This window comes from Salvelinus alpinus, chromosome 18 (genome assembly GCF_045679555.1).
Source record: "Salvelinus alpinus chromosome 18, SLU_Salpinus.1, whole genome shotgun sequence".
Classification (NCBI taxonomy): Eukaryota; Metazoa; Chordata; class Actinopteri; order Salmoniformes; family Salmonidae; genus Salvelinus; species Salvelinus alpinus.
In genome coordinates, this window is record NC_092103.1 from 30397854 (window position 1) to 30421037 (window position 23184).

A 23184-nucleotide genomic window follows, 5' to 3' on the forward strand; every position below is an offset into this window, starting at 1 on the left:
TAGGTGAAGGACTTGCAACATCATATAAACAAAGATATACTTTTTTGAACACTTTTAATGTAACAATACAAACACACCGCAGTTTCCACTGATATTAGTAATCATATCTAACCAAACATAAGAATCCACGTTTTGAGGCAAAGCATGACTTCACCGTGAGTGTCAAATAAACTTTTTATTTATTTATTTATTATTTAACCTTTATTTAACCAGGTAGGCAAGTTGAGAACAAGTTCTCATTTACAATTGCGACCTGGCCAAGATAAATTTATACTCACTCTTTTATTGTGAAACATTTGAAGCACCCTATAGCTACGTCTCAGAATAGGCTTGCTTAAGTAAATAATATGAAAAACATGCTGTTAACTCCCTGCTCTGCAGAGAGAGAATGTAGACTATTCTCTGATCAATGTGTGAGCATTAAAAAATATATCAAAATACTTTAAGACCATCATGAGACATTACTGGAAGAGCACAGAGAAAGTATTATTTTAAGAAAGTGTTTTTTTTTTAAATGCTATATTTTCTTTCAGCTCTGCAAGGAATGAAATATCTTTTTAATTTCACACAATTTGAATAATGCCTTTATGATTGTGTATTTAAAAACTGTAATTTGTTACTTTAGCAATTCAATTAAATTCACTTTAATAATCATCGAACTTGTACTCAAAGGTGTAGTCCTGTGTAGGCTCTGACTCCTGGATCTCTGTGAGGACCTCGGCAGGTGTGGGCTCTGTGTACGAACTCTCCACAGGGAACCACGAGTCATACCAGGAAGTAGTGCTCTCTGTCTCCAGCTCCGCCGCCGTTGTGGGGGCCGCCGTGGTGGTCGTGGTGGCAACGGTCGTGGTGGTGGAGAGGTTATCCCTGAGTCTCTGCTGGTGCATCTTGCGCAGGCGCATCAGCCGTAACCGCCGGAGACGCTCTGTATTCTGGGAGTTGGCCAACGTACCGCCCATCCCGCCACTGGCACCCGTCTTTGTTGCGTCTACTCTGCCAACTGACCCACCGCTGATGTCACTTCCTGCCCGGAGGGGTGCTTTGGTAACAAGCCGTATGGGTCTCTTGCCGTGGAGGACCATAATCTGCTTAATTCGGTCCCAGTTGGACTTGGCCAGGGTGAAGCTACAGGGGGTGGCCCCGGAGTCGTAGCCCACAATGCACAGCCGGGTCTGGAGCGTGTGGCCGTCGACGCGTGCCGTCACACGGTACTCCCCGGGGTTCAACAACCGCCAGTAGTCACCGGCCGCAGCTATAGGTTGGGGGTGGGAGAGAAGAAGAGGGAGAGAGAGAGGGGGAGGGAGGAAGAGGGTGTGAGAAAGGGAGGGAGCAGAAAGAGAGAGAAAGTGGATCAGAGATGTCATTTGATGTTATACAGTGCATTCGGGAAGTATTCAGACCTCTTGACTTTTTCCCCATTTTGTTATGTTACAGCCTTGTTCTAAAATGGATTAAATTGTTTTCCCCCCTCATCAATCTACACACAATACCCCATAATGACAAGCAAAAACAGGTATTTATAAAGTTTAGCAAATTTTTTTTCAAATAAAAAATTACATAAGTATTCAGATCTTTTACTCAGTACTTTGTTGAAGCACCTTTGGCAGGGATTAAAGCCTTGAGTCTTCTTGGGTATGATGCTACGAGTTTGGCACACCTGTATTTGGGGAGATTCTCCCATCTTCTCAAGCTTTGTCAGGTTGGATGGGGAGCGTCATTTAATTTTATCAGTTTTAGAATAAGGCTCTAACATAATGAAATGTGGAAAAAAGGGAAGGGGTCCGAATACTTTCCAAATGCACTGTATAATCATTTTGTTAATTGCTATTTTTTCTCAATTAACTACCATGTACATGTGGGCTCCCGAGTGGCGCAGCGGTCTAAGGCACTGCAACTCAGTGCTAGAGGTGTCACTACAGACCTTGGTTCGATTCCAGGCTATATCACAACCCGTCGTGATTGGAAGTCCCATAGGGCGGTGCACAATTGGCCCAGCGTCTTCCGGGTCAGGGTTTGGCCGGGGTAGGCCGTCATTGTAAATAAGAATTTGTTCTTAACTGACTTGCCTAGTTAAATAAAGGTTAAATAAAAAATACATGAAAAGTAAGACCTTCTGGTAATATCCGTTCTCTGTGGTTTGCTGATGGGGGGGGGGTGTGAATGCAGATTTACCAGTCTTGACATCGTGCTTGACGCCGTCCACAGAAATGGTGGCGTTGGCCAGGGGTTTACCCTCCATGTCCCTCACTATGCCCTTTATCCCACGATGCACCTACCACAGGAAACAGCACATATGTAAGGGCTCAATGCTCAGATGACATCACTGGATGCAATACAATCAAGTATTTACTCATCAGCAACATACAGTACAGTTTCCAGTAAAGACACATTAAATACATTAAAAAACAAGTATGAGAATGGTTTAAAAATTCAATAATAAGTATTATATTATCTGTGTATTCTCACCTGTTCTATGAAGGACAGTAGTGCCTCCCGGTTGTTCTCCCACTCCAGAGGCAGCTCACTCTCATGAGGAAACTTGTCACAACCCAGGAAGACAGACAGCTCAAAGCAGTTAGTGTGCAGGTAGCTAAAGTCATTCATACCTGGGAATTTACAGCGTGGCGGGGAGGGAAGAATACATGATATTGGGTTAATTAGGAGCTCTCTCACCAGATTTTTCTGTACTTATCTCTTCCTCCCTCACTCTTTGTCATACTCTCTCCTTTCATTTTTTCCTCCCCATCTCTCTCCCCCTCTTCCCCTGACTCTCCCTCTTCCCTTTCCCCCTTTACCACTATTCACATCTCTCCCCCTCCCCATAGACACTCACTTCCCACCACAGGTTTCCAGCTGGCCCTGTTGATGATGCCCTGACCCCCAGAGATGTCGTCGGTGTGGCAGGAGCCCCGCTGGGTCTCCGTCATGGTCAGGTGGCTGTGGGCGTACGACATGGCCAGCCAGCGGAACATGGTGTCGTCAGACGTCTCTCGTAGCGCGTCCCCGTTCTGACGCTGCATCCGGGCCCACGTTTCCTCATTCATCTCATGGTTCACACCGGGTCTCAACTCACGCCAAGACCCCAAAGTCTGTTGGAAGACAGAGGAATTAGACATAAGGTTCATGTTATAGAAGAGACCAGGGCTGGGCCTGAAATGGAACACTATTCTCTTGGCTCCCAGTGCAAATATAATTCCTTGGGTATGTCTGAAATTCCCTATTTCGAAATTCACTAAATTGTGGACTACTTTTGGACACCAGTGTTCAGGGCCGGACTACATCATTTAGTGCCCCAGGGCAGTTGTAAGAACATTTCCTGTAATTGTACACTTTTTGCAATGGTGCAGGGAATGTTTTTAATGTTTCATAGCTCATCTTATGCTTGTGTTCACATTTTGCCATGATGCTGAGAGAACATTTTGCTAACATTTTGCTACTCCAACCCCATGATTTTTGGGGTTTGGGGCACCCTGGAAGTCAGGGCCCCGGGGCATGTGCTCTGAGTGCTTGTTCGGTAATCCGGCCCTGCCAGTGCTGATTCATCTTATTCCAGTCAGAACAGAACCCACTCCTGTAGCCTTTGGAGGTCGCTGCATGTCAAACGGGTACGCCACCACTTTCTCTCCACCCTGCAAATTGGCTCCCAACACAAATGGGGTCCGCTCCATCCAGTTAATAATGGCTTTGGTTTCCAGGGCAACCTACAGAGAGAGAGTGGGAGAGAAATGTAGATCTAACACCAGAAATACAAAACTGTAGTATAATTGGAAAATTAACAATATAAAGTTTTAAAAAATAAAAACAACATCTGTAGCCCTAACACCTACCGAGCCATTGAGGAAGTTCTCTGGGAGTGGGATGTGGTGATTAGGTACAATGCGTGGGACCCAGCCTCTGTCCTCTGCCCCCCATAGAACACTGTTGAGGTCCGGGAAGTTCTGGAAGATATCGTATCCCTCCTCAGTCCAGTGGCCCAGACCCCAGTTCCCCATCTCAGAGCCCTGGAGATGAGAGAGGAGGCTAGAAAATAATAAAGAAAGGATCTCTATTGGAGAGATTAAAAGCAGGGAGTTTGGAGCCAGGGGTGTGAGAAACCGGATACGGAAGGACAGTATGTAATGTAACATTGGTTCCAGTTTTATCAGTTTAAACATATACTGTATATTCCTTGTTGGAGCATCCTTCTGGAATGAGCCCAGGTCCCTCACCATCTCGTAGGCCAGTTCGTAGGCGTCTGGGTTGAGTGAGGGAACCAGGTGTATTCTTACTCCCTCCACCAGGCGGCGCACTCTGGGGTTGTTGTCATTATACTCCTTACACATGAACTGCATCAGCAGGAGGAGCAGCTCCCGCCCCAGTGCCTCGTTACCATGGAGACCCGCCGTGTAGCGGAACTCCGGCTCACCTGGTGAGGAAGATGATGTCATCATGTGATGGTGTTTTGTGATCACTTAGTATGTATGTGTGTTCCTTTGCTGTATGGCTCAACTATCACACACACACACAAACAAACACACACACACCTGTCTGGTGTTCCCCGGGGTTGTCAGAGATCTCCATGGCATACATCTTCAGGCCTGCAGAGCTCTTCCCAATGTTATAGATCCTAGTGATGTTCGGACACTCCTCATTTATCACCTTCATCATCTGACATGGAGAGAGGGAGGGAGGGAGGAAGTGGATGAGGGAGAAGGGAGAGTGGCAGAGATGAGGGAGTGATGGAGGGAGAGATGGAAAAATGGAGGGAGAGAGGGAGGGGAGTGAGGTGGGAAGTGGGCGTGATGGAGGGAGAATGGGAGCGGGAGAGGAGGGAGATAGTGAGAGAGGAGTAAGGGAGGAGAGGAGAGAGGGATGAGGAAGAGATGAAGGACAGTGTCAATCTCACCCGTCACACTCATTAAACACTCACCTGTCTCATGTCCTTATAGTTGTGGTGTCTGAAGTCCAGGTTGTCTGTGGGGTTGACCTCATTCTCACTACGGAAGCTGCCTGTGGGAAGGGGTGGGCAGACATTGGAAGCATGTGGCTGAAAACGCATGGGAGCGATCATTCATTGGGGAGTAACGGGGATGGTTGAGGACGGGGATGGTAACGGGGATGGTTGAGGAGGGGGATGGTAACGGGGATGTTGAGGAGGGGGATGGTGACGGGGATGGTTGAGGAGGGGGATGGTAACGGGGATGGTTGACGAGGGGGATGGTAACGGGGATGGTTGAGGACGGGGATGGTAACGGGGATGTTGAGGAGGGGGATGGTGACGGGGATGGTTGAGGACGGGGATGGTAACGGGGATGTTGAGGAGGGGGATGGTAACGGGGATGGTTGAGGAGGGGGATGGTAAAGGGGATGGTTGAGGAGGGGGATGGTAACGGGGAGGGTTGAGGAGGGGGATGGTAACGGGGATGGTTGAGGAGGGGGATGGTAACGGGGATGTTGAGGAGGGGGATGGTAACTGGGATGGTTGAGGAGGGGGATGGTAACGGGGATGTTGAGGAGGGGGATGGTAACGGGGATGTTGAGGAGGGGGATGGTAACGGGGATGTTGAGGAGGGGGATGGTAACGGGGATGTTGAGAAGGGGGATGGTAAAGGGGATGTTGAGGAGGGGGATGGTGACGGGGATGGTTGAGGAGGGGGATGGTAACGGGGATGGTTGAGGAGGGGGATGGTAACGGGGATGTTGAGGAGGGGGATGGTAACGGGGATGGTTGAGGAGGGGGATGGTAACGGGGATGTTGAGGAGGGGGATGGTAACGGGGATGTTGAGGAGGGGGATGGTAACGGGGATGTTGAGGAGGGGGATGGTAACGGGGATGTTGAGGAGGGGGATGGTAATGGGGATGTTGAGGAGGGGGATGGTAATGGGGATGGTTGAGGAGGGGGATGGTAACGGGGATGTTGAGGAGGGGGATGGTTGAGGAGGTGATTATTGTCATTTTAGGGGTTATGAAGGTGTTGGAGTTAGGGATGTGATGACATTCTGGAGTTTATGGAGGGTTGATGGGGTTATGCATTGTACTGTACTCACTGGTCAGTCGGCAGGCCATGACCTCAACTCTGAGACACAGGCTGCCGTTCCAGCTCTGGGGAAGGATACGGATGTAACGTGCCACGGTTGGCCAATCAAACTGCACCATCACTGGAGAGTCCCGATCCACATTCCCATAGAACAACTGGAGGGAGGGAGGGAAGGAGGGAGGAGGGAAAGAGGGATAGAGAGGGGAGGAGAGGAGAGGGTATGGAAAGGAGAGGAGAGGGTATGGGGAGGAGAGGAGAGGGTATGGGGAGGGGAGAGGTTAGAGAGGAGGAAAGTTAAGAGATTATTTGGATATTAAATTGCCGGCTGTACTGATCAATCGTAAGAGAGGTTACTGACCCACTCAGCATAGCCATCATGGAGCACCGTCCAATCACGACTGTCATTACTGAAGGAAACGTAGAACGTAGACACAAAATCTTCACTGAAATACAGATAGAGAAGAAAAAGAGAGCGAGAGAGAGAGCGACTTTACAAGTCACACGAATATCCAACATATATCTCTAACATTCAAAATGCCAGATGATTCCACAGGTAAGATTCCATTTCCTTTGACTTTTTCTCTATAATCCCTTTTACAGCATTCTGCTTATCTAATGGATACAACTCAACCTATTGATATATGCTGTTTGGTTTGGATTAATTTCATGTGTTGTTCATTTCAAATCAATTGTGCAGGTTAATGGGGATTCCACCTGGCCCTGGCTGTGTGAACAGTGCAGTGACCCCAGTGCAGTGACCCCAGTGCAGTGACACCAGGCAGCAGGACTTACGCTGTGTCTGAGTTCCTGCCCTGTACGATGACTCCAGTGAACTCCACCTCTCTGCGAGCGTCCACCTCAAACCAGTGGTTCTTCTCCTCTGGCTCAGCACACCACGCACCCCCGTACACACCCTCCTCATTACCAGAGCTCTGGGAAGACAAAATAGCCCCCTCTCTCGTCAGATGTGTCGGGGCTGTGTGTGTTCTGACTTCTCTCATGATTTTATGTGAAGATTTGGTTTGTGCGTTTGTATACAGGAACATTAGAATACAACAAGTATAATGGGTATTACAACATTCTGTATTTATAAAACTGCCGTACTATGGTACACAAGGTCCGCAAGGGGGATGAGGAAACAGCTAACTTCCTACAATTCTACACATTTAACTACGGGGGAAATAGAAAAATGTGCAGTTTTATAGCTAATCTCATGCTATTCTACACATTTTGCCATGAGGCTGAGAGAAAATGTTGCTATTTTAAAGCTAATTTCCTGTCATTCTAAACATATTTGCCATGGCATATGACATGTTCATATCCTATTATTTTGTTGTTGTTGTTTTGTTATTGGGTGTGGTGCCCCCAGAGCCAGTGGGCCCCCAGTCAGTGGGCTGCGAGGGCGTCTGGTACGCCAGTGATAGTGTATCATACTGTGTGTACCTGCACGTTGAGCATGCCTCTGAGCAAAGAAGCCGTGGTGAGACTTAAATGAGGCAGTACTATGGTGTAGTACTCTGTATATCTACACTACAGTGTAATGTAGTACCGTGTTTACCTGCATGTTGAGCCTGCCCCGCTGAGCAGAGAAGCCGTGGTGAGACTGAGAAGAGGCCAGCAGCTGGTCATCGTCAACACGATGGGACTCCAGACCTAGAGGAGGGCATTCTAGGAACAAAACAACTCATAAATCATGTGACACACATTTTTTTTATTTTTTTTTATATCATTTTCGTTTTTTATCTGCTTTATTGTCAAATAAAGATTACAAAAAAGTTTGTCGGCTAAATGTTTTGGTCTGGGCTGTGAAGGCGCACTGGCGACACAGTGCGTAGAACCGGCGCAGGATATCCTGGACCGAGGAGACTACTGGAGACCAGGAGCGCTGAGCCGGCACAATCCGTCCTGGCTGAATGCCCACTCTAGCACGGCAACTGCGGGAATCTGAAACAGAGCGCACCGGGCTGTGAATGCGCACTGGAGACACCGTGCGCATCACCGCATAACACGGTGCCTGACTTGATTTGGGGGCTGCCTCTCGTGCTTGCTTCGTTGAGCTATCTCCTCGTATCGTCGCCTTTCCGCTTTCGCTGCCTCTATCTCCTCCTTCGGACGGCGATACTCGCCGGACCTTGTCCAGAGTCCTGCTCCCTCCAGGATTTCCTCCCAGGTCCATTCCTCCTGGCCACGCTGCTTGGTCCGTTTTTAGTGGAATCTTCTGTCACGATCGTTGAAATGAGTAGACCCGAGCATACTACTCGCCAATGTCCAGTCTCTTGACAACAAGGTTGATGAAATCCGAGCAAGGGTAGTATTCCAGAGAGATATCAGAGACTGTAACGTTCTTTGCTTCACGGAAACATGGCTCACTCGAGACACACTATCGGAGTCGGTACAGCCAGCTGGTTTCTTCACGCATCGTGCCGACAGAAACAAACATCTTTCTGGTAAGAAGAGGGACGGGGGGGTATGCCTTATGATTAACGAGACGTGGTGTGATCATAAAACATACAGGAACTCAAGTCCTTCTGTTCACCTGAATTAGAATTCCTCACAATCAAATGTCCACCGCATTATCTACCAAGAGAATTCTCTTCGATTATAATCACAGCCGCATATATTCCCCCCCAAGCAGACACATCGATGGCCCTGAATGAACTTTATTTGACTCTATGTAAACTGGAAACCACATATCCTGAGGCGGCATTCATTGTAGCTGGGGATTTTAACAAGGCTAATCTGAAAACAAGACTACCTAAATTCTATCAGCATATCGATTGTGCTACCAGGGCTGGAAAAACCCTGGATCATTGTTATTCTAACTTCCGCGACGCATATAAGGCCCTCCCCCGCCCTCCTTTCGGAAAAGCTGACCACGACTCCATTTTGTTGCTTCCAGCCTATAGACAGAAACTAAAACAGGAAGTTCCCGCTCTCAGGTCTGTTCAACGCTGGTCCGACCAATCTGATTCCACGCTTCAAGATTGCTTCGATCACGTGGATTGGGATATGTTCCGCATTGCGTCAAACAACAACATTGACGAATACGCTGATTCGGTGAGCGAGTTCATTAGCAAGTGCATTGGCGATGTCGTACCCACAGTAACTATTAAAACATTCCCCAACCAGAAACCGGGGATTGATGGCAGCATTAGCGCGAACCACTGCTTTTAACCAGGGCAAGGTGACTGGAAACATGACCAAATACAAACAGTGTAGCTATTCCCTCCGCAAGGCAATCAAACAAGCTAAGCGTCAGTATAGAGACAAAGTAGAGTCGCAATTCAACAGCTCAGACACAAGAGGTATGTGGCAGGGTCTACAGTCAACCATGGATTACAAAAAGAAAACCAGCCCCGTCGCGGACCAGGATGTCTTGCTCCCAGACAGACTAAACAACTTCTTTGCTCGCTTTGAGGACAATACAGTGCCACTGACATGGCCCGCTACCAAAACCTGCGGACTCTCCTTCACTGCAGCCGACGTGAGTAAAACATTTAAATGTGTTAACCCTCGCAAGGCTGCAGGCCCAGACGGCATCCCCAGCCGCGTCCTCAGAGCATGCGCAGACCAGCTGGCTGGTGTGTTTACGGACATATTCAATCAATCCTTATCCCAGTCTGCTGTTCCCACATGCTTCAAGAGGGCCACCATTGTTCCTGTTCCCAAGAAAGCTAAGGTAACTGAGCTAAACGACTACCGCCCCGTATCACTCACTTCCGTCATCATGAAGTGCTTTGAGAGACTAGTCAAGGACCATATCACCTCCACCCTACCTGACACCCTAGACCCACTCCAATTTGCTTACCGCCAAAATAGGTCCACAGACGACGCAATCGCAACCACACTGCACACTGCCCTAACCCATCTGGACAAGAGGAATACCTATGTGAGAATGCTGTTCAACAACTACAGCTCAGCATTTAACACCATAGTACCCTCCAAACTCGTCATCAAGCTGGGTCTCGACCCCGCCCTGTACTCCCTGTTCTCCTGTACTCCCTGTTCACCCACGACTGCGTGGCCATGCACGCCTCCAACTCAATCATCAAGTTTGCAGACGACACTACAGTGGTAGGCTTGATTACCAACAACAACGAGACAGCTTACAGGGAGGAGGTGAGGGCCCTCAGAGTGTGGTGTCAGGAAAATAACCTCACACTCAACGTCAACAAAACAAAGGAGATGATCGTGGACTTCAGGAACAGCAGAGGGAGCACCCCCCTATCCACATCGAGGGTAGAAAGTATTAAGTTCCTCGGCGTACACATCACTGACAAACTGAATTGGTCCACCCACACAGACAGCGTGGTGAAGAAGGCGCAGCAGCACCTCTTCAACCTCAGGAGGCTGAAGAAATTTGGCTTGTCACCAAAAGCACTCACAAACTTTTACAGATGCACAATCGAGAGCATCCTGTCGGGCTGTATCACCGCCTGGTACGGCAACTGCTCCGCCCACAACCGTAAGGCTCTCCAAAGGGTAGTGAGGTCTGCACAACGCATCACCGGGGGCAAACTACCTGCCCTCCAGGACACCTACACCACCCGATGTCACAGGAAGGCCATAAAGATCATCAAGGACAACAACCACCCGAGCCACTGCCTGTTCACCCCGCTATCATCCAGAAGGCGAGGTCAGTACAGGTGCTTCAAAGCAGGGACCGAGAGACTGAAAAACAGCTTCTATCTCAAGGCCATCAGACTGTTAAACAGCCACCACTAACATTGAGTGGCTGCTGCCATACATGTAAAAAATGTATCACTAGCCACTTGAAACAATGCCACTTAATATAATGTTTACATACCGTATATTACGCATCTCATATGTATATACTGTACTCTATACCATCTACTGCATCTTGCCTATGCCGTTCTGTACCATCACTCATTCATATATCTTTATGTACATATTCTTCTTTATGTACATATTCTACATATTCTTCTTTACACTTGTGTGTATAAGGTAGCTGTTGTGAAATTGTTAGGTTAGATTACTCGTTGGTTATTACTGCATTGTCGGAACTAGAAGCACAAGCATTTCGCCACACTCGCATTAACATCTGCTAACCATGTGTATGTGACAAATAAAAACGTGATTTGATTTTGATTTGATTTGACCAAGGCGCAGCGTGAGTAGAGTTCCACATAATTTTAATAAACCGAAACTCACTGAACAAAACAACAAACAAACAACCAACCAACCGAACGAACGAACGAACGAACGAACCGTGAAGCTACTGTTGTGCACTCAGGCAACTAAATGTAGACAAGATCCCACGAATAACCACGAGGAAATGGCTACCTAAATATGATCCACACAACGATAAACAGCTGCCTCTGATTGGGAACCATATCAGGCCACCATAGACATACAAATTCACTTAGATGACCCACCCAAGTCACTATCATGCCCCAACCAACACAGAGAAATAACAGCTTACTATGGTCAGGGCGTGACAAAGGGTGAAAAAATATAAATTCTCGCAGCGACCATTTTCCTTTTTATGAGGTCTCGAAAGGCCATAAAACAAGTCTAAAATCTGGTGCTTGTAAGAGGAAGAGAAAGAGAGAGAGAATGCTTGTCGTCTCCTAGTCTGACTGTACAGTAAAACATGTCTTTCTGGCAGGACCAGAAGTCTGATTGGGGAGAAAGCCAGGTTGTTACAGTAGACAGGAGAAAACAGGCCAACAGTCCAGCTGCAGGAGATAGACAGTCATGTAAGGCAGTGTCATGACGTTTGTCACGACTTCCGCCGAAGTCGGCCCTTCTCCTTGTTCGGGTGGTGTTCGGCGGTCGACGTCACCGGCTTTCTAGTCACCATCGATCCATTTTTCAGTTTCGTTTTGTTTTGTCTGTATTATACACACCTGGTTTCAATTCCCCCATCATGTTCCCTATTTAACCCTCTGGCTTTCATTTCTGTTTTGTCCGTGATTGTTTGTGCGTTAGTGGTTGTGATGATTACGTGTGTGTTTGTGATTATTTCCATTTGTGGAACTTTTGCCTATATTTTGAGTAAAACACTGTGGGTTCGCTCAACACCTGTGTCCTGCGCTTGACTCCGATACTTCTCCGCACACAACCCTGACAACGTTGGCCTGGGGGTAGGTTTATGACAGTCATAAATACCTCTTCCCCCCTTTTTACCTCTCTCTCTACTCTACTGATGTGAAATTTGAAAACCCCTTGGTTAACATAGAGATTCTGGGAACATCAGAAAGGTGGGGGGAAATGAACTATATTCTGGTAATCCGACCAATTGAACATATGCGGTGGTACTTAATGTATATTATGACAGTTCGGTTGTCATCTGGCACATTCTCATCAATGATAGAATGACATAAACTCTACAGTGGAAAGTCTACACATCAGAGTTATCGGATTCACATGGAATTGTTGTTAAATGTTTGAATATGAAATTATTCGTGATGGGATGAAATGTGATTTTAGCTTCTAAAATGTGAGAATTGGGTTTTCATGAGTGAATTAGGCCCGACTCAGTGGCCCGCCCACGTGAAGAGACATAGGTTGTAAATTATGAAACACACCCCTTTTCTCCCTCCACTATATAAGCCCTTGACGAATATTTAACCTCCTGTCCCAAGGATGTGAGGACGACGGTCCCTACGTTAAAAAGGACTAACATGTCAACTACAGAACTAAGCCAACATCAGCGTGAGCTTTGGTTACGAATGTATGAACTTTGAACTCTTATTCACTACAGAAGTGATGCCTCCTAGACGTTGAGTTAGCAATAGCAGCTGCAAACGTAAATTAGGAAAGAACAGACTGAGTATCCCGTCTACTACACAACGACGTTACTACAACGTATCCAATTTACCAGCAGAGACATTCTTCAAAGGACAAACACGGCTTTCCATCTACCACCAACCTACCGAAGCGCAGCTCAGAGTAAATATTTATTGCATTTTCCTTTTCCAAATGGGCGGTAATTTAGAATGCATAAGATACTGTATTTATGTAACAATATAACTTTAGTACGTCCCCTCGCCCCGACACGGGCGCGAACCAGGGACCCTCTGCACACAGCAACAACGGTCGCCCACGAAGCATCGTTACCCATCGCTCCACAAAGGCCACGGCCCTTGCAGAGCAAGGTGCAACACTACTTCTAGGTTTCAGAGCAAGTGACGTAACTGATTGAAACGCTAGTAGCGCGTACCCGCTAACTAGCTAGCCATTTCACATCCGTTACATTTACGATAGCATGGCTTCTCCCCTTGGTTCCTCAAGTCTTCCCGCTCTTTCACTCAAACCCAGCCCCCTTTTCTTTTGTGTAACCAGCTGTCATATCTGTTCCGCCCACTAGGGACGTTTTCCTTTATGACATAATTTGTAATCAAGGTATGATTCATTCTGTGTATATGTAATTCTGTGTGATTAGTTAGGTATTTACTAAATAAATAATTAAACTTAAATTTTGTATTGCTGATTCAACGTGTTAGCCAGGGTTCCAAGAATTTACAACTTTCAGATGAGACTGAAATAAGGTGACGATTAATATTGACTGCTATTGATGTAAAATATTACTAGGTCTTTAAGAGTTTATTCGGAAGATAACAGCTCTATAAATATTATTTCGTGGTGCCCCGACTTTCTAGTTAATTACATTTACATGATTAGCTCAATCAGGTAATAGTTATTACGGAGAAAGGATTTTATAGAATAGCATGTCATATCACTTAATCTGGCATAGCCAAAGACACGACAGCAGGGTTTCCCAAAGTCTGTCCTGGGGCACATTTTGATACCAGCTGATACCAAAACCAAAACACCAAAACTTTAGGGTAAAGTGACTTGCTCAATGGCACATTGACAGATGTTTCACCTAGTCAGCTCTGGGATACGAACCAACGCCCTTTTGGTTACTGGTCCAATGCTCTTAATCGCTAGGCTACTTGCCGCCCCTCAAGTGAAGTTGAAGCTGCTTATGAATGAATATGAAAACCAGTGTTGAGGGGATTTTCTTACTCTTGGGTTCGGCGTGTACCAGGATCTTCCTCAGCCTCTCCTCCTCTTCCTCCTCCCACTTCTTCCTCAGCCGCTTCACTGTGATGCATGATGGGAAAGCAAGATGTGACTAGGCATGTTTACACACGGTCATGGCTCTCCAGCTCACCAAGCATCAAATACTTCCATATGTGCTGCTGCTAGTAGAGTACTGAATATTATAGTCACTGCCATTCCATTTTCCCTCCAATAAGTCTGTATATTCTTGTAAAGTTATGTTTCACTTTATCCAATGAAACTATACTGATTTTTAGGTATACAATTGAAACCTCTTCTCAAGCAGACAGCCTGCAGTCCTGCACACACTCTAAATAAACCCCAACACCCTCCTACCCTTTGTCCCTTCTTCCCTCTCTTTCTCCATTCCCCTTCTCCCCCGTCTTACTTACTGATGTCTACCGGCCCAGGGCCCCAACACATGGAGGTAGCTGTTTTGATAAACTCTCTTCCTATCCTTCTCCCGCCCCGTCCCCTCTCTCTCTTCCTCAATCCATCCCCCTCTCTCACACACAGCCACAGTCCTTTTCTCCCTCCACTCCCCAACACTGACAATGTTGCAATCTACAGGCTATAATGGTCCTTGTTGCATAAACAATCCAGTCATCTCTGCAAGTGATGAATTAACACATAAGGGGCCCTAAAGGGACAGGGCTACAGGTTTCTCTCTGTCAGACAGATAAAAGTGATTCAGACCTTTTTCCTCCTTCTCCTTGTGAGCTTTCTCTGCCTCCTCCTCGAGTTTTTTAGCTGCCACTGTGGAGAGAGAGCAGAGGTTAGAGAGAGATGAAAGAGAGTTTAAGAGAGGTTAGACAGGGGTTAGAGAGGGGTGCTCTTACCAACACCATCACACAACGAATGCAGACAGTACAAGCTGCTTGTACAGGTGATCATACATGACCAAACAATTGCAGGAAAGCGAGACAGACAGACATAACGTGTAATGTACGTACAGTCTGCATAATCATACTCTTCATACCAGGGCACTGTGGTTTCCTCTGAAAGAAAATTTGTATGCATGGTAAATACGTTGAATTATTAAAATGTCGTTTCGAGTACCGCCCAATTCATTTGTTATGTGATGGGCTATTTACCTGGTACATACATGATGACCTCAGTGGTGGTCCTCTCTCTGTCCACTGTTAGAGATGGTAACAGAAATGTAGATGTCTTAGAGGGCTGAACAACTACAGTACTGTACATGAAAATCAATATGTTTCCTCTCAACTTTCACAAACATTAGAAATGGCTTTGACAACATGAGTGTTTTGCTTTTGTTGTAATAGCTTATTGGTGACATATGATCATAGTCTTTGCCAAGCTAAATTCATGCTTCAAATCAGAGAAGATTGGATTGAAAGTGATAGATCGTTGAGTCATGTCAGACATACGTTTGGTGTCCCAGTAATCTTGACCATGCTCTGTCAGGGTCTTGGAGCCAGCAGAGGGAGGTGTGGGTCCCGAGGGTCTGCTGTCTACTGGGCAGAAACAACACATACAAACCACAACACATAGTCAACAGCGAAATATTGTCTCAGTCGCCTCGCATTGCAAATTAATGAGATTATACTGTACCATTACATTTTTTTTATTTAACTAGGCAAGTCAGATAAGAACAAATTCTTATTTACAATGAAGGCTAGGGAACAGTGGGTTAAGTGCCTTGTTCAGGGGCAGAACGACAGATTTTTACTGTCGTTTGGGGATTCGATCAAGCAACCTTTCGGTTACTAGTCCAATGCTCTAACCACTAGGCTACCTGCCGCCCTTAAATGAACGTGGCCTGCTTGTATTTAAAGGTATGACATGAAAAAAAGCAACTCATAGGGAACAGATTAGAACAGAGATGTCCTAATATACACTGCTCAAAAAAATAAAGGGAACACTTAAATGTAACTCCAAGTCAATCACACTTCTGTGAAATCAAACTGTCCACTTAGGAAGCAACACTGATTGACAATAAATTTCACATGCTGTTGTGCAAATGGAATAGACAACAGGTGGAAATTATAGGCAATTAGCAAGACACCCCCAATAAAGGAGTGGTTCTGCAGGTGGTGACCACAGACCACTTCTCAGTTCCTATGCTTCCTGGCTGATGTTTTGGTCACTTTTGAATGCTGGCGGTGCTTTCACTCTAGTGGTAGCATGAGACGGAGTCTACAACCCACACAAGTGGCTCAGGTAGTGCAGCTCATCCAGGATGGCACATCAATGCGAGCTGTGGCAAGAAGGTTTGCTGTGTCTGTCAGCGTAGTGTCCAGAGCATGGAGGCGCTACCAGGAGACAGGCCAGTACATCAGGAGACGTGGAGGAGGCCGTAGGAGGGCAACAACCCAGCAGCAGGACCGCTACCTCCGCCTTTGTGCAAGGAGGAGCAGGTGGAGCACTGCCAGAGCCCTGCAAAATGACCTCCAGCAGGCCACAAATGTGCATGTGTCTGCTCAAACGGTCAGAAACAGACTCCATGAGGGTGGTATGAGGGCCCGACGTCCACAGGTGGGGGTTGTGCTTACAGCCCAACACCGTGCAGGACGTTTGGCATTTGCCAGAGAACACCAAGATTGGCAAATTCGCCACTGGCGCCCTGTGCTCTTCACAGATGAAAGCAGGTTCACACTGAGCACATGTGACAGACGTGACAGAGTCTGGAGACGCCGTGGAGAACATTCTGCTGCCTGCAACATCCTCCAGCATGACCGGTTTGGCGGTGGGTCAGTCATGGTGTGGGGTGGCATTTCTTTGGGGGGCCGCACAGCCCTCCATGTGCTCGCCAGAGGTAGCCTGACTGCCATTAGGTACCGAGATGAGATCCTCAGACCCCTTGTGAGACCATATGCTGGTGCGGTTGGCCCTGGGTACCTCCTAATGCAAGACAATGCTAGACCTCATGTGGCTGGAGTGTGTCAGCAGTTCCTGCAAGAGGAAGGCATTGATGCTATGGACTGGCCCGCCCGTTCCCCAGACCTGAATCCAATTGAGCACATCTGGGACATCATGTCTCGCTCCATCCACCAACGCCACGTTGCACCACAGACTGTCCAGGAGTTGGCGGATGCTTTAGTCAGGTCTGGGAGGAGATCCCTCAGGAGACCATCCGCCACCTCATCAGGAGCATGCCCAGGCATTGTAGGGAGGTCATACAGGCACGTGGAGGCCACACACACTACTGAGCCTCATTTTGACTTGTTTTAAGGACATTACATCAAAGTTGGATCAGCCTGTAGTGTGGTTTTCCACTTTAATGTTGAGTGTGACTCCAAATCCAGACCTCCATGGGTTGACAAATTTAATTTCCATTGATAATTTTTGTGTGATTTTGTTGTCAGCACATTCAACTATGTAAAGAAAAAAGTATTTAATAAGAATATTTCATTCATTCAGATCTAGGATGTGTTATTTTAGTGTTCCCTTTATTTTTTTGAGCAGTGTATATATACGTACGTCTGTCCCAGCCCAGCTCAATCAGGAGTTTCTCCTCCTCCTCTTCCAGACTGGGTCTTCTGGTCACCGGCTTCACCCCCTCCTCCTTCCGTGCTGTTATCTTGGAGGCCTTGGTAGCTTTGGGCTTTGTGACATTAGGTGCCTTGGTGGCCTTGGGCTTCTTGGGTGCCTTGGTGGCTTTGGGTTTTTTAGTGGGTTTCGGGGCTTTGGGCGGCTTGTTGGCTTTCTGCTTCTTGGCTTTGGCCTCCTTCTCTGCGGCTTTCTTTGCCCTGGCTGAAAAGAGAAATGGAGAGAGAGAGAGAATGAGTGTAAGTGAGAAAGTGACCACCACAATTACTACACCCCAGCCTCATCCAGAAAAATTGAGAAAGAGAACACAAGGTTGAAACAGAATATGGGACCACTAAATACAGCATGAAAGAGAGAGAGAAGCAGAAATCAGCAGAAATCTCTCCACAGGTATCCATTTGCCCTCTCTTTCTTCCTCTCTTCTCTGCCCTATTTCCTGAAGGGCAGGCCTGATCACATTCCTCCTCTCCCACAGTGTTCAGTGGTTCAGTAATGACACATGGTCGCTGCTTTGTTTTGGTTTCAGACCAAGCAGCCAGCCGGCCAAACCCAAACCTGCTATGTTGACGTCCCTGGTGTCGACATCTGTCTAACTATTCCTGGTTGATTAGCTGTGGATAATGCTTCATTTGGTATGTGTTTGTAGAAAAGGTTTAGTTTGTAATGAAAAGTATTAGTGATTGCGATCCTATATGTAATTACCCTCAGACTAGCAGACAGCCACAGGACTGTATGAACAGCGAAGATCTTGTTTTCTCCCAGTAGACCAGCTCCTGCAGCTATGTTATGGTTCCATGATGACCTAGCTGTCTAAAATGTAAATGTCAACATCCTCACACACACAGCCAGGCCAGCTAAACACACCACCCAGTAAAATGTCTGTTCTCTCTTGGTCTACTCACCTGATGCTCCTCAAGTGCTGTCAACCAAGGGGGTTATACTACAAAGTCAGTGAAAACTCAAGCTTAAAGAAGGGGAACGATCTTCAATGAAGATACATGGATGTCTGAAGGTAAAAACAAGGAAGCTCCCAACGATCACTGTGGCACCATGAATCACGCCATTTTATCACAAAACTAATACATCTTGTAATTTTGATTCATAATTTGATCTCCATGCAGCACAACCAAATAAAATATCTCTCAGTGGTTCCAGATTCTGCCAATTCAGCCTTTTTTATGATACCTAATTCTAACAGTCCTGAATGGCTTTGGAAAGAACTAGTAGGCTTATGGCTTTGCTCCATGCAGTGGAGAATGCAATACTGTGCATATGAAACGTAAGTTTCATTGTTACAACTGGGCACAGTCATAAATCGTCTTTCACATTTTCTGTATTTTGAACAAATTTATATTTTAATCTTCTTATAATCAAGGGCCTGGGTATGCAGGAAATCAACAAAAATCTTAAATTTTTAAATAATATATTTAATCAGATTGCCAAATAATGCAATATTTTATCTAAACAGCATATTATATCACGGGTGGACTTCGTCCAGGTCATGAGACCTCTGTCACATATGCTCCCTCTCCGGCCTCGAGGTCACCAGGCTGCTCATTATGGCGCACACCTGTCACCATCGTTACGCGCACCTGCGTGTCGTCAGACTCACCTGGACTCCATCCCTTCCCTGATTACCTTCCCTATATATGTCACTCCCTTTGGTTCCTTCCCCAGGTGTCATTGTTTCTGTTTCATGTCTGTGTGCTGTTAATGCTTCTTGTTTTGTATTATGTTCTGTTTATTTATTAAAACACTCACCCCCTGAACTTACTTCCCGACTCTCAGTGCATGTCATTACAGACTGAAGTTGGTTCTGCCAAGAAAACACTTTTAGACCTCTAAGTACATATCACAGTAAAGCTCTCCCTCATCACTGAATTACTGTAGTGTTAGCCACACATACACACATGCAGATGCACGCAAACACGCACATACACCACGCAGTTACTAAAAACCCATCATCAGCCACACACCACACCGTTACTCACAACTCCATACAGCAGGGAGCCTTTCCACTTTTCCACTATGAAACAAACACGTAAAACGTTCTAACTTTTTATCAGCACAATTAAAGGAAATACTCTCAGTCACAAGACAATTGTATATGTCAACATGCTTTTTAACAAATTGGTCTTCATGATGATTGGTTGATAATAAACTTTAGGGAGAAAACAAAGGGTCTAGATGTCAACAGTCTTAACCGAGAACATGTTGTTGACAGATTGCTAGCTGTGTGGTTTCTAAATGCAAAGAAAATGTTAGTTTTCCTATCTGTATGTGCGGCTTTGGCCTCACTGCAACAAAGGGAAATGACGAGAGGATGGCGAGAGAGAGGGGGATGGGGAAGAGGGAGGTAGAGAGGACGGTAAGGAGAGAAGGGCTGTAAAAAAGATACATGAAAAGGGGAAGGGATGGAAAGAGAACACAGTGAACCATCGCTTATCACCCTGTTCCTGTCATGAGTCAGACCAGATGTGTTTGCCATCTATACAAGCACCAAACTTAATTAAGGATCTGCCCCTTTAAATTTTTTTTGCCTGAAATGACATACTCAAATCTAACTGCCTGTAGCTCAGGCCCTGAAGCAAGGATATGCATATTATTGGTACTATTTGAAAGGAAACACTTTGAAGTTTGTGGAAATGTGAAAGGAATGTAGGAGAATATAACACATTAGATCTGGTAAAAGATAATACAAAGAAAAAACCAACCGTTCTTTTGTATTTGTTTTGTATCATCATCTTTGAAATGCAAGAGAAAAGCCATAATGTATTATTCCAGCCCAGGTGCAATATACATTTTGGCCACTAGATGGCAGCAGTATATGTGCAAAGTTTTAGATTGATCAAAATGAACCATTGCATGTCTGATCAAAATGTTGTATCAAGACTGCCCAAATGTGCCTAATTTGTTTATTAATAACTTTTTATGTTCAAAATTGTGCACTCTCCTCAAACAATAGCATGGTATTATTTCACTGTAATAGCTACTGTAAATTGGACAGTGCAGTTAGATTAACAAGAATTTAAGCTTTCTGCCAATATCAGATATGTCTATGTCCTGGGAAATTTTCTTGTTTCTTATAACCTCATGCTAATCGCATTAGCCTACGTTAGCTCAACATTCTCGTGGAAGGTACACCGATCCTGATGAAGTTCACATACACACACACACTACTGAACTGGAATGTTTCCTGTTTCCTGTGAGTAATTGTGAGCAATTTTCCAGTGCTTAAGGCGTAACTGACTCAGACGTGTTTTACAACACAATTCTACATGTCGGAACTGTAGAGAAAAGTTTTCTGAAAAATATTTCAGAAAGTTCTGCTGCTCAGTTACTCTCCCTCTCAGGCCAGATAGCATCAGGCAGAGAGGTTTCAGAGAGGAACCCACAAATTATGGCGCTGTACTGTATGGCTGCCGTTTTGTGAGCTCCAACCCAACTTTGTTATTTAAAAAAAGAAAAGTTGCGATTTTTTTATAATTTTTTTATAATATTATTTTCACAAAATGTATCCACTATCATTTCTTATAACCGACAAGAACTTCTGAACATCAGATCGGCATATTTACTTGCCTTAATTCTAGCTTCAACTTCAACTCATATGCTCTGGGCTCTTTCTGTAATTCTGACCCAATTTTCGGAGGTATCCAAAATTAAACACTGGCATTACAGAGGTAAGAGAGGGAGAGTCCTGGCAAGATTAAGGCAAAGGGAAAACCGGCCACCTATTCACTCCATTCTATTGGCCAATGTACAGTCACAGTTGGATGACCTTTGATTGCGGATTTGCTACTGACGGGACTCTTGTAACTGCAATATTCTCTGCTTTTCTGAAACATGGCTTTCGTACAACGTGGCTATCCAACTCAATGGATTCTCCATTCACTGAGCGGACTGGACAGTGGAGTTAGAGAGGGGGAGGGGTTTGCCTTTTCATCAACAACAAAATGGTGACTGACTCGAGCGCAGTGGAAGTCTCGACCCATTGTTCTCCGTCTTGGAATACCTGATGGTCAAATGCCGACCCCTCTACTTCCCGTGGGAGTTTTCAGCTGTTATCGTGACTGTTGTGTACATTACACGACAGGCCAAGAAATATAAAAAGCTGAACCTTAACGAACTGTACGAGGCTATTAACAAGCAGGAAAACTTGCACCCGAAGGCTGCTTTTTTTGTTGCCAGTGATTTTAATTCCGCGTCATTGACACATGATGCCAAACTTCCATCAACAAATCTCTTTCGCTACTAGCGTCGATAAAGTCCTAGACCACTGTTACTCTACCCACAAGCAAGCATACAAGGCCCTCCCTTGTCCCCTATTCGCCAAATCAGATCATGACTCCGTACTCCTGGTTCCTGTTTACAGGCAGAAGCTCAAACAGGAAGTACCCTTGACTTGTTGAGAAATGATCATCAGAATCAGAGATTATACTACAGGACTGCTTTGCTGGCGCTGATTGGAATATGTTCCAAGACTCCGGCAATGACATCGACGAGCTAACCACCTTCGTCACTGGCTTCATTGTCACGGTGAAGGGTCACTGCTTCCCCAATCAAAAGCCTTGGATTAACACTGAAGTTGGCGCTAAGATAAAAGACAGCGCTACCACACACAGGGCTATCGCGGCCAACCCTGAGGCTACGGCTGAGGACAGGAATAAGTACAAGAAGTCCTGGTATGACATCCGCAGAGTAATCAAATGAGCAAAAGGACAATATTGGAATAAGGTGGAATCATATTACAAAGGCTGCGACTCCCGCCGCATGTGGCAAGGGCAGCAGTCCATTACAAATTACAAAGGAAGACCCAGACGTGATCTGCCCAACAATGCTTTTCTACCAGGCAAACTCAATGCATTTTATGCACGCTTCGACAATAACAACACCATACTGTGCTTGAGGGCCGCCACCGACCCAGAGGACTGGGTGATCTCGCTCTCCGAGGCCGACGTGAGTAAGGTTTTTAATCAGGTCAACACTCGCAAGGCCTTGGGGCCGGATGGTATTCGAGGGCAGTTCTTAATTAAGAGTATGCGCAGAACAGCTGGCAGGCATATTCTGTAGTCTGTAATCCCCACACGTCTTAAACTGATCATCATCAATTCTGTTCCCAATAACTCCCATGCTTCATGCCACAATGACTACCGCCTTGTAGTACTCACATCTGTAATCATGAAGTGCTTTGCAAGGCTGGTTATGACATATCAACTCCATCATCCCAGACACCCTAGATCCACTCAAATTTGCATACCGCACAAACAAATCTATAGATGACGCAATCTCAATTGCACTCCACACTGCCCTCATCCACCTAGATAAGAGGAATACCTATGTGAGAACGCTGTTCATTGACTACAGCTCACCATTGTCCCCTCTAAACTTGTCACCAAACCTAGGACCCTGGGACTGAACACCTCCCTCTGCAAACTGGATCCTGGACTTCCTGACAGGCTGCCCCCAGGTGGTAAGGGTAGGCAACAACACATCTGCCACGCTGACCCTCAACACGGGGGGCCCACAGGGGTCTGTGCTTAGTCCCACCCTGTTCTCCCTGTTAATCCACGACTGTGTGGCCACACACGACACCATCATAAAGTTCTAGGATCCAGTTGCAGAG

The 23184-nt window shown here is 46.0% G+C and overlaps 1 protein-coding gene across 2 annotated transcripts in view; it reads right to left on the bottom strand.

Moving 5' to 3' along the window:
• Positions 1-628: 628 nt before the first annotated feature.
• Positions 629-23184, bottom strand: part of LOC139544177 (inactive carboxypeptidase-like protein X2) — a 30350-nt gene continuing 7794 nt past the window's right edge. The window contains exons 2-20 of one of the 2 annotated variants that reach the window (XM_071350990.1): positions 17493-17765; positions 15440-15526; positions 15143-15187; positions 15002-15046; positions 14745-14804; positions 14013-14090; positions 7576-7685; positions 6810-6949; positions 6376-6460; positions 6028-6172; positions 4910-4989; positions 4524-4647; positions 4209-4405; positions 3828-4001; positions 3570-3701; positions 2834-3089; positions 2467-2606; positions 2173-2272; positions 629-1252 (exon numbers count right to left, since the gene is read on the bottom strand). In XM_071350990.1, coding sequence (XP_071207091.1) covers positions 645-1252; positions 2173-2272; positions 2467-2606; positions 2834-3089; positions 3570-3701; positions 3828-4001; positions 4209-4405; positions 4524-4647; positions 4910-4989; positions 6028-6172; positions 6376-6460; positions 6810-6949; positions 7576-7685; positions 14013-14090; positions 14745-14804; positions 15002-15046; positions 15143-15187; positions 15440-15526; positions 17493-17765 — 2879 coding nt within the window. In that variant the 3' untranslated portion in view covers positions 629-644. The remainder of the gene's footprint in view (positions 1253-2172; positions 2273-2466; positions 2607-2833; positions 3090-3569; positions 3702-3827; positions 4002-4208; positions 4406-4523; positions 4648-4909; positions 4990-6027; positions 6173-6375; positions 6461-6809; positions 6950-7575; positions 7686-14012; positions 14091-14744; positions 14805-15001; positions 15047-15142; positions 15188-15439; positions 15527-17492; positions 17766-23184) is intronic. The other variant, XM_071350991.1, reaches the window with a different exon arrangement.